The 11,979-nt window shown below is 37.9% G+C and overlaps 1 protein-coding gene across 2 annotated transcripts in view; it reads right to left on the reverse strand.

Moving 5' to 3' along the window:
- Nucleotides 1–222: 222 nt before the first annotated feature.
- Nucleotides 223–11,979, reverse strand: part of gpr153 (G protein-coupled receptor 153) — a 34,755-nt gene continuing 22,998 nt past the window's right edge. The window contains exons 3-7 of one of the 2 annotated variants that reach the window (XM_013910787.1): nucleotides 11,071–11,500; nucleotides 6,001–6,190; nucleotides 4,132–4,161; nucleotides 1,976–1,995; nucleotides 223–1,472 (exon numbers count right to left, since the gene is read on the reverse strand). In XM_013910787.1, coding sequence (XP_013766241.1) covers nucleotides 630–1,472; nucleotides 1,976–1,995; nucleotides 4,132–4,161; nucleotides 6,001–6,190; nucleotides 11,071–11,500 — 1,513 coding nt within the window. In that variant the 3' untranslated portion in view covers nucleotides 223–629. Of the gene's footprint in view, nucleotides 1,473–1,975; nucleotides 1,996–3,498; nucleotides 3,684–4,131; nucleotides 4,162–6,000; nucleotides 6,191–11,070; nucleotides 11,501–11,979 lie in introns of both variants that reach the window. The other variant, XM_005733000.2, reaches the window with a different exon arrangement.

Below are 11,979 nucleotides of genomic sequence, written 5' to 3' on the forward strand. Positions count from 1 at the left end.
TACAACAAAGGGTGCTTGAAAAATAGTTTTTTTATTGTGTTGTGAATGATGATTAAAAAAAAAAAAAAAAAAAAAAAAAAAAAAAGGGTGGACATCATTATAAAAAACGCACATATTTAAAATGTCAAGCTCAAGGTATAGTGGCAGTACTCAGGGAATCTGTATCCATCCACCAAAACACACACAGTCATTACAGGGCAAATTGAAAAAAAAAAAGTACGTTTTTGAGTGACAAACATAAAGAAACACCACCATGAAAAAAAACCAACCTCTTCCAATTCTTTGAAGATCAAAAAACACCAAAATCTGAGTTAGAGGATGTTCACATGGTTTAAAAACTATTTCTCTGCATCAGTGATGGGAAAAATGTCCTCAGTGGATACTCTGTGATGTAAAAGTTGAAAACTTTTTAACTAGCCTACATAATAAATCAACAGGCCCATTCAAACATTGTGTCCAAGGCCATTTAGCATAACAGATATTTATTGGTGGTATATAGTTAAACAGAAGTGTGGCATGAGTAAAAAGGCCGGAATATTCCAGTAAGTCACTTTTCCGTTACCACCAATATTCCAGTGGTTTTCGTTATGATTCAGTAATGATGTTGATATAAATAAGGAAAAAGTCTTTTACATGGTAGAACCTACAGAATCAGACCGAAAGGTGATATATCCCGAGGATGATGCCGAGGGTGTGCTTGCAAAACTGTTTGTGCTTCCTTTACTCTCAGCCTTGCTCAGATGCTTCTGTTGTACCCATTCAGCTCCAGCACCAGTCCCAGCACCACCTCCTGTCCTGGGCCTAAAGCCAGAGTGCCCTGGAGACTGTCGGCTGCACCCAGACGAGCCCATTTCCCCTTGCTGTTTCCCATCTCGCTGGCGCTCTCGACAGCCTTTCCCAGAACCACAAGCCCCAGGACTCTTCTTTCCCGCAGGTCTGTCTGGTTTGGGTGAACCCTCAGGTGAGTGGACCCTACTACTGCTTCTTTTGTGTTCTGACAACCGCCTGAGCACTTGAGGCTCACGCTCAAAGTCTGTGAGTGGAAAGTGGGGAAGGACTGTGTGCTGTTCATACACATTAGGGATAAGTGAGATGGTGGACGCACGTCTCGGGCTCTTTCTGGGGCTCGGCAGCGGCGTCTCGTCTATAAAGTTTATCACTTCGTCGCGGCTGAAACACCGCAGTTCATCCTCGTAATGCTCCCCGCCACAAACCACACGGGGCAGATGCCTGAGAGAGTGCATGCTATCCTCAGAGCGTCGCCGCTTGCGGTGAGGGTGATGGTGTCGGTGGTTCTCCTCGTGGTAGGAGACCAGGCTGCTCCTGCGCCTCTCGCGGCGCGGCAAGGTGGAGCTGTAATGGGCACTCACTATCATGTCCTCGGTGGAGCCCCATCTGTGCAGGTATGAGGGGATCCGCTCGCAGGTCCACATGTCGGTTTCGTCGTGGGAGTATCTTCTTGTAGGGGGCACCTGGATGCAAAACACAGATCAAATCTTTTAGCTATTTCAAAACTTTTACATGAATTTAAATTTTTAATAAATGCTGCACATTATATGAGATACATGTTGAGCACTAGTATAGCTCGACTACATTATCAAAGACCCAGAATAGTACATGTAGGATTATTCAATATCATCTGGTGGTTAATGTCATTGTAATAGTTCAGTGCAGTTTTAGAAGCGCTGATTTGCACTGAAGGCATTTAGCACCCAGAAAACAAAAGCCAACGTTTTTGTTTGTTTTTCTAGATCTCATTCTGTTGTTTTGCTTGTGTAAAATCCTACATGTAGCATATATCAGTTGTTTATTGAAGACCCTACGCATACAAGTTTAACCTTAAATTTAATCAGTCCCATAAGCCATGCATGACACACATCAACAAGATCATAACTCTTATAACTTATAGCTCTCATCTCCGTTATTTGGAGAAGAAAACTGAAAACGCTGACAGTTTCCTACATGTTATACTCACATTCCATTCAGTTCTGACAACTATGCAAGAGAGAGAGGGTTCGTCAAGGTGACGTCAAGAGCCTCAAGACTGAAATCAGCCTGCCCCCCTGCGGTGGCTTTTAGTAAATGCAGAGAAATTTAAAACAGCAGACGATACAGTAGCATTCAGGCAGAAGTGCTGTACAGCAGAGGGCAGCATAGGCATTAGAATGACTTAAGATGCAGGACAAAAAGAGACAGAGGGAGAAAGTGAAAGAGAGACAAGCCAATAAAGCTGGAGGAGCTTTATTTTGCAATCAAACCGCTTGAGAGGCATCACAGCAACTCTCAGATGGGGGTGCTATTTGATAATGACTTTAAGAGGTTGGTGGATTCATGACTTATTTAGGCCTTAAGCCTTTCAGGGCAAATGGCAAAAAATGTGACGGAATCACACTTCAGCCAGTCGTCCTAGAAATGAAATGTAGTTCTTACAGTCACAGAGATACAGCAAGGAATAAAACAGCTATAAAGTGCTTTGGTAATCTGAATCTATTATCAGGTGAAAACAAACATATGACACAAAAACTATGGATGGAGTAATGTTTGGTTTAATGATGTGATGGCTACTGTATACATCTCTGTTTCAAGCTTTTTTGTAAAGTCAAATAGAATAGACATTGAACTCCACATGAGTGGTTGGTCTTTGAAGGGTCCATTATAGTGCTGGACAGCTGTCCAGTTGTTGTACCAACTTCAATGATTATTTTCAGTGCATGTAAATGTAGCAGTTTGGGCTACAGGCTGTGGAGCCCCCATCAAAGTAATACAAAGATGACACAGTGTCTTGAATCTTAGAAAAGTTTAATAAAGTGTAGGTTGCACCGGCTGATTTTAAAGTTAGGTTTTCTAACCACAGTCTTCCAGGCCAAGTCTAGCGAGTCACAATCTTTTCTATTTTAATTAATAATTTTAAATATTATTGATTTAATATCTCAAATTGACTCAGACTTTTTGGTGTTGTTGATTTGCCCTAGAAGGCTGCATGTTAGATCAAGCTTTGTTAATGTAGCTGAAAATGATCATTTCATTGTTCTGCGTCTGACTGGGATGGATGCTGGATCCAATGGTGACCATGCATTTGGGCAGAACATGAGATAATGCTTATTGTGTCTTTCTGAAGCCTTGAAGGATTCCTGAAATGTAGAAGGTAAGTCCGTTACTAAACACTTACCCTCTTACAAAGTAAAAATGTAGTCACCTGCTTGTAGGACACTTTGCTTGTTATAAAAAATTTTTTTTTTTTAAAAAGCGCATATAATGAACTGATGGGACTTCTGATGGTCATATTTACCAAACAATAGTCAGCCCGAGTTTGTTTTTGATTTCATGTGAGAAAAGGACAAAAATCTGGGAGATATAGCGTCACAAAATCGAATAATTTCAGTAAATTCAGTCAAGATGCTGTACAGGCCCACAAGGCCATTTCACCATGCACATTAACAATAAAAGGATTTCAACTGATCAAGTAAAAGAAATGAAGAAAATCAATAAAAAATATACCTGCAAATACTGCATTTTATCTTCCTGTTGTTCCCTCAATGGATACCCTTGCAGAACCCCCCTTTCTAAGGTTGAGAACTCATACTTGGCATTACGGTCTATCGTCACGATTTCAGGCGCCGAGCTATAGTCATATGGTCTGTCATATATTAAGTCGGCATGAATTCCTCCGTCTTGGCTGTTTTCTGCAAAGTGCAGAAAAGTACGAGCGTCAGCATTAGAGAGCAACGAACTCAATACACAAGACAGACAGACAGACAGACGAATAGATAAGAGAGACAAGTTCAACTGTTCTCCGATTTGTCGACTTTCCTACGTGTCTGCTCTGAAATATGAGCTTCAGATTCAAGAGAAAAGGCTTTCATTTCAGTGTTTGGTTCAAAATTTTGAAGTAATGCCAAACAGTTGAACAGGAACAATATCACGTGTTCTTAGTATCGAAATACCAATCTCCCAAGAATATTTTCCCAATTTCTACATTTGTGTTCATTAGATATATCAATTGGGATGGGTGTAAAATGCTTGAGGAAAATGCTTGCCAAAAGGATGAAAGATGAAAGTAGCTATGTGCACAAGCAGCTTAGCATGCATGTCAGTAGCTTTAGAATAACAGGAAACAATCCTTATACATACAACTGTGACGAGTTATACATGGCAAGCCCTCTGGAAAAAAAGCACAGAACTGGTAGTGTTAATTATCAAACAGAATAAGGAACTATCTAATGTTGTCTTATGGCTCCTGCTGGACAATGAGCAGTTCTGAGGGAGGGTGTCATAAGAGAGGATCAAAAGGTTTGGAGGGTTAAAAACAGGAGAGAAGGGATTCAGGTTGGGTTGAGTTTAAACAGTGCCAATAGTCCAAAAAAAAAAAAAAGACAGGTGGTTCAGTTTGCAATAACTGTAAATATCATGGACCTAGTTCATGAGCGCATGATTATCATGTGACCTAATTTTGAGACCAGATTTTGCTGATAGTGTCTGTGATTTCTTGGTGAACAGGTTAGCTTTCACCCCCCTTTGAAAATCTCCCTATAAAATGTCTAGTAAGTGATGTTTAATAAATATTTCTGCCGTTAAATCGCTATAATCTGACTCAAAGTGAAAATAAAAATAAAAAATAAAAATAAAAAATAAAACTAAATTAAAAAAAGAAAGAAAGAAAACAAAATAAATACAGTAAACAGATTTTGTTTTTCAATTTTTATGTATTTTTGAGTTATGATCTTGGCTGTATCCTTTTGTGACTTGAGGAAAATATGACCATCATAATGACATGAAAGTGGTTTTCAGCTTTACGGCAATTGCTCCGGTTTGACTCTGGACTCTAAGACATAAATGGGAAACCATTTATTTTAACATCCTCTCACCAGGGCATTCTGGAGGAAGACTGCCCAGTTTAAATCCAGAGCGGAAAAAAGACAAAAGTGCTGCAAGGTAAATATGTACTTTGCCCAGCCCTATTTCTTTCTTTTTTTTAAAGAACACAGCAAACATTTTAGAAAAGTACACAGCATGTACAAAACACAGAAGATATACTGAATATTTAGAATTAAATTACACAGACACTTGTCCCTCCAGTTTCATCTCCTGACAACAAAGGTCACTTGATAGGTCACATGATAACAACTGACCACTGATTTCAGACCTCTGACTACAATAAAAAACAAAAACTAAGAATATTCACCCCAAGCCAATTCTAATTAAATCTAAGAAACATGTACCAATAGCCCAAACCATGATGACTAAGCAGATGTTAACTAATCTGCAAATTGTTTTCTAGAATGAGATGTTAAAATTGTCCATCTAAACTGTTAAAAGCAGCAATAACAGTAGCCTAAAGCTAGTAGACAGTAGACAATTTATTAAATTATTATCACAGATCTCTCCTTTTAAATGCCTTACACGCAGGCCTGATGATTTTAGGATGTAGTTACAGGTATTATCTGCATCAGTGAATAACATCATTTTATTAAAAGATTTCCTTTGGATTACAACATTTGTGAGTTGTAACTTTACAAAAGGGATGCATAGACATTAAAGTCTGTAAAAGGCAGAGATTACACCACACTGTATCTCAGGGAGCAGAAGATGACATCACTATCAAGCATTACACCATAGAGAAAATAGTTTTTGACTCTGTTCCCTTGCTGCAAAATTGCTTCTCTCTCTGTCAAGAGACAGCCCAGAAGCCAATACAAATGAACCTCTACTCTGAGAGTGATGCTTTACCTTTCACTGTCAAAGGAGATTTTGTGAACAGATCAAGTGTATTTTAAAGTTAATGTTTATCAATTTAAAACATCATAATCACATCCCATTTTTATCTTTAAAGTCCACCCTTTCAGTTTGGGCATGCCTTCACAGAGCATTTAAAATCTACTCTTAATGCTCAAACTAATCCACATGTATGTCCTAAGAAATACCAATCAATATTCACATCATGGGGTGAAGAGGAAGGAAAAAGGAGGCAGGAGAGGAGGGAGATGCTTAACAGTAGCTTACCCTCATCCACATCGTCGTTGGACATGATGGCGACACATTTCTCCCACACCATGCGGATGTCGGCCCGATAGCGGTCGCATGCCCAGAGGAACATTGGCAGCAGGATGGACTGGGCAATGGAGCACCACAGCACACACAAAACCATCCAGTTATAGGAGCGGTCAAACTTCAGGCTAGCAAAGCTCACCACCTGCCCAGGGTCAATAAAAAATATATATATTTTTAAAATCTGTTATAATGAAGAGTGACGATTTAGACTTAGAAAGTTTCCCCAGTTTTGTTTTTTCAATATATTTTTATTGATTTTATAATTGAGCAGTATACAACAATCACCTTCAAAAGAACACAATAGAAGTTGGACGGCAAGTCAGCAAGGTGGTAATACAGCATACATAAATGTTAAGACAGAGTATATTTCACTTAAGTTTATCCATCAGGCTAATGACTGGTTGCCAAATCTTATAAAACACACTCTCTCGGTTAGACAAGGTAAACCTGATTTTCTCCAGATGGAGTACATTTCCAAATTCTCTCAACCACATTTCGAAGGTAGGAGGTTTATCAGACTTCCAGCAGAGAAGTATCAGCTTTCTAGCCACAAGTGTGGTCATTGACACAACCTGCGTCTCTGTCTTGTCCCTTGCCCATCCCGGTTCCCCAGTTTTGTTTAACTCCACTCAGCGATGCACAAGATATGGACTGGATGGATAAATCAGTCAACAGTAAACCAGTTAATATTTACTCAGACTGTAGCAAGGTAAACATACTGAGTTAAGCATCAAATGTTTATGGCAGCACTGCTTTCCAGGCTTAAGAGTTTACTGATAATAGATCTTATGAACACAACAGAAAGAACATCAGGTATCTTTTACAGGATCACCACACAGTACTTCCTGGTTTAAATAAGCAAAGTGAGCGGGAACAGATACATCTCTTAGACATTTACATTGGTGGCAGTTTGTTCTTAATCTCAGCGTAAACCAGTAAATGTACCTGTTTACAGACTTTAAACGGTCACCTCAGCAGTTCAGAGACCCAACTGCAACATCTCCCCCCTTGGGAACATATACTCCTGCTAGTGTATTTATGGTATCAGATAATCTAAGTTAAAATAATTTGAAACAGATGCAAACAGTCCAAAAGTAAAAGGAAGAAAAAACCCTCCTGTGAGAAGCATTTCAGTCCAGATTTTCCAGTGCCAGATGAAAAAAAACCTGCAGCCAAGTTCCTACTAAACATGATCTTCCAGATCCACTCCCATATGTTAGAAAATCATATTATGTACCCTCTATCATCAGTTCTATAAGCAGCCTATGTATGGCTATCATAGCCAGTATTTACAAGGTAAACAGTATGGCCTTTGTCTGTCACTACCATTACTTCAATAAGTGATTAAAGCAATAAATAATAATAATAATAATAATAATAATAATAATAATAATAATAATAATAATAATAATAAAGGTACATTTGACAATATTTCAAAGTATTTCTTTTACAGTGACAAATTTTCAAAGTGGCTAACTACAATATACAAAGGAAGCTTGAAGAAACTAGAAGAATCAACTGATTTAATGCAACACTTTTGCAGTTGCAATAGTCCAATGTATGTTTACATCATGAATAACCTCAAGTATCAACAATTATCACAGGACTCCATGAAGTCCTGGGAAAAATGAAGTACTCCCTTTAATGTTTCCATAGGGATGTGCAGCCATGTACAGCTAATAAAACCTAGTTAACTGATCAACAGCAAGTGTGACCACCCCTATAAAAGCAAAAGTTTCCAGTTTGCTGGACCGGAGCATACAGGTGTTTCTAAGCACAATCCAACAATCTTCCTAGGATTGTTTGTCCCAGCAAATGTCAGAGAATGCAATGTTCAGAAAAACTACAAGACCCAGAGCTACATCTCAGAGTCTGCAGGCTTCAGTTAGCATGTTAGATTGTTAAAGTTTAAGTCATCATCTCAGTCATCGGGCCACAACAGTGATTACAGTAAAGCTTCTTTCAGCTGCTCCCCTTGTCATAAGGGTTGGCACAGCAGGAAGTTCCGCATGTTTGAATTGGCAGAGTTTTATGCCAGGCGCCCTTTCTGACACAACCAGAAAGGTGATTTACATCTCCGACTGGAACTGAACCCACGGCCTTTCACTTGTCAAGTGAATGTGAAAACCCCAGTGGTTATTGCAAACTTAAAATTATCTCAGGTTTAACCTCCTTCGATCATGCCTTGTGCTCAAATACCAACCATTTATCCCTGTTGCTAAGAGACTTGATAAAGTTGTAAAGCCTTAACCTGATATTGCCTTTGTTTGCCTACTGAGACAATAAAACACACTGAAGTTAAACAGTTTTTTCTCCACTTTACCACCCCACGAGTGATGCACTAATAAACATTTCCCATGTTGTGACTTTAAACTGTAGGATGAATCTTTTTCAAGGGGTACTGATGTAGTTTTTATGAATATTTGAGGATTTTAGATTTAAAGCTAAGAATATAGAACTTCATCTTCCTTAAGTTAAAGAATAGCTTCTTACAGTTTTTACCCAGAACTTTTTACACTTTGATATAAAAACCCTGGAAGTTTTGAAGCACGTGTTTTCACATACTGTATATCTGCCCCTGGAAGATTCATGTATTTAGTCTGTTCACATAAATTACTTTTTATATTTAACAGTAGTGATTCTATTCTGCTCTGATAATTTGTTCCTCTGTATCATACTTTGTAAGACCATACAGTTCACAATAAATATACGTACTCATTTGTATCTGTTAGAGGTTTCTATGCATTTAAATAGCTCATTACACCCAGCCAGAAAGATGGCTAGCAGGCCCACTGTTGTTGGGTTTACTGCATCTGAAATGTGATCTTTCCTCAGCACCCCACCTTTTGTTTTGCACACATGTAAAGTAGTAACACAATACATTGCTATAAGTGTGTGCAGTTGTCTTTATTAATAATAATAATAATAATAATAATAATAATAATAATAATAATAATAATATTTTCTAGCTAATAAAGCAAAAGGAGTTTTATATACCCTGCAACATCTTAATTCAGAAGTGTAATATTGTGAAACCTTATGGGTAAAACCATGACATACACCAAACACTACAGAGCCATTACACAAAAATAGTGGCAAAGAAAATTTAATTACACTTCATAATTCACAAATTCATAAACAATTTCCGAGGATCTTTTTCTGAATACATAACATATTTATTAGACCCCCACCCAACCTAAGGTTTATGCCCACACACATAGGAAGCAGAATTATTGTTTTAAACTCAAATTTAAGAGCACATTAAAAGCTAAGAGCTGAATTTTATTTGAAAATAGCAAAAATATATTGAAGAGACTTGTCATAAAATAGCAAAAAAATAAAGATTACTATTGAAAGCATCTTTTGCAATGATGATATTCTGTAATTTTTAAAGTGTTCTTTAGGCTTTATGAAAGTCTTTCAAGTGTTTTCTTCAGAAATTGGCTGCTTTTTCACTCGATTTTTTTCATTCTAGTCCTTGTACCTGATCATTTTAAGAACAGTATCCTGAGTCCTTAAGCCCTTAAGAAATAAGAAAATCCAGCAGATTGACATATATCTAACCCTTCAGCTCATCCATCTACAGTTCACTGAAGCCTCATCAGAAACAGACTCAATCGAAAGTTCATTGTCAAGATGCCATTTTAAAAGAAGGGAAAACAGGGAGAAAAGGTGAAAAGATGGAATCAGAGGCAATGGGCCTTACAAACTAATGATGTGTGATGATTTCAAATTTGAAAGTTTTTGGTTCAAATCATCATCAACATGTACAGAGGAGGACAGGAGAGAGTTACAATGCCATCTTCATCAGGAAAGGCACACATGCACACACACTGAACCAGTGGGCTCCACTATATGTATGGTTTAAAACCATTTAGAATATTTAATATCAACTTCTACTATAACCCAGGTGGCCAAACATGAACAAAAAATACTTGTTCCAAAATAAAAAACTGTCCAAGTTCATTTGCCCTACTGAAAATGCTCTATTAAGTTGGCTCTCTTTACAGAAGACAATCTGGTTGTTTGGCTGCATCACAAACAATAAGCCTTGAGCTTTCTGCAGGCTCTTAAGTTTATATAGAAAACCAGCGAGCTAACTTGTTAAAAAAAAAATAAATACACGAGAACCTGAGGGTGGAATTTACAAACCAAATGGCGACTTAGAGAAAAACAACTCACGCTTTCACTCCCTGATGTGAAGGCATGCCATCTTGGCAGAAGGAAGTCGCTCTGTTTTTGAAGTCTGTTTCCCCAAAAGACAACAGCATGATAATGATTTCAGTGCTTACCTGTTTTTCAGCCTTAGTTTGCCAACATGTTGTTCTTGTGACTGTTATCATCGCTTTTATTGTTAATTGTTTTGTTTTTTTATCTCTCCATTGGTGGGCTTACACTGTATAATATGTAAAAGAGATCAAACACAAATCTGTCCACATTGAACCTGACCTCCTTACAGCCTCGGAATGAATGAAATATTTTTATGTTTAACTTCAGATTACAGGTAACCTCATTGTCACATGTATCTCACATAACTTTATTAATGAAATCTTCACCTTCAAGTGGAAAAGAACAGTTAAATAAAAAAAAGTATGCCATTAGTGTGGCATCAGTGTCTTAGAGTGTGTAGCTGTTTTCTTAGAGGTGGTTTTCTTAGAGGCTACACCATTTCAAAAACAAGCATGGAAACCTTTCTCAAAGAAACGGTGCAAAAAACATTAACAGGGAGAGTCAAAGGCTAGAACTTTCTTATACTTCAAAGTATCACAATTCATAATTATGACAGAAGCAGTTTAATCTTAGTATACGTGTATAAACCTGTATTCAATATGAATCAACAGTGAGTTAATGAAGAGAGGTGCACTGCAAAATGTCCTCTCTAATTGGCTATAATTGTCTTTGATTATGATTTGATTTAATTGTGATTGTACAGTGCATCAACAGAACATTATTATTATATTATCAAGTACATTTTCCTGTTACAATGCTTTTATAATCAAGCAAGAAGAAGAGTGAACTCACCAGTATGGGGAAGCCAGTCAGGAAGTCATAGATGAAGACAATACCACTGATCAGGTAGGTGATTTGTAGCGACGTCTTAAGAGGTTCTGATCCATCGATGGATGACCTGCGTTTTCCCTGAGCATCCTCCACCACTATGGTGGGAACATTAAACTTGTTCTTATCAGCATTGTGACCTGCCTGAATCGAGAAGGTCTGAAAGAGAGCGATGCCGATGCAGATCACACCCATGGTCACACTGCCACCGATTAGGAGCAGAAAGCAGACTCCGAAGCCCAGGCCAATCTCTGTCACAATGAACCGGCAGTCAGAGGTGTAGAAGCGGTCGATCGTGTCATGCCAACCCACTGCTGGAAGTGTGGACAGGATGAAGGAGACCATCCAGATACCCATCACTGTGTGTACTGCCTGCTTCTTTGTGTTACTTAGCCTGGAAAGAGAACAACAGATTTTTGCAGGAAATCAAGTGAAATACCCATTGGCTTTGATTTGTGTGTCGTTCATTAGAGTGTAAAATCTGTGGATCCTAACTTATCTGATCTTTAAAATCACTATGCTCAGATCCCTAAAACCAAAAATATATACAAGTACACACTATAAAGGAGTTTTCTAACAAAGAGAAGTAACAAAAAATGGATTTGCATTTTATCTTTTTTTTTAAGAAAAAGGAAATCGTCTTTAATCACAGTCATTTGATCCTTATTAGATTCTGAACAAAATAACCTCAATCACTCTAATGCATTTCAAAGGCAGTCTTTACCTGGATAAACATTATAGTTATCAGCATGCTATAGCCCTGCATTTACAGTTCCAAAGAGCAAAAGCATGACACATTGATTGCTACCAAGATATTACCCATCCTATCTTTACAAACCTGCACTGACAAAATATATCTAAATAGAAGTCTAT

This window comes from Pundamilia nyererei, unplaced genomic scaffold, assembly GCF_000239375.1.
Source record: "Pundamilia nyererei isolate P.nyererei 1_Seehausen unplaced genomic scaffold, PunNye1.0 scaffold00049, whole genome shotgun sequence".
NCBI lineage: Eukaryota > Metazoa > Chordata > Actinopteri > Cichliformes > Cichlidae > Pundamilia > Pundamilia nyererei.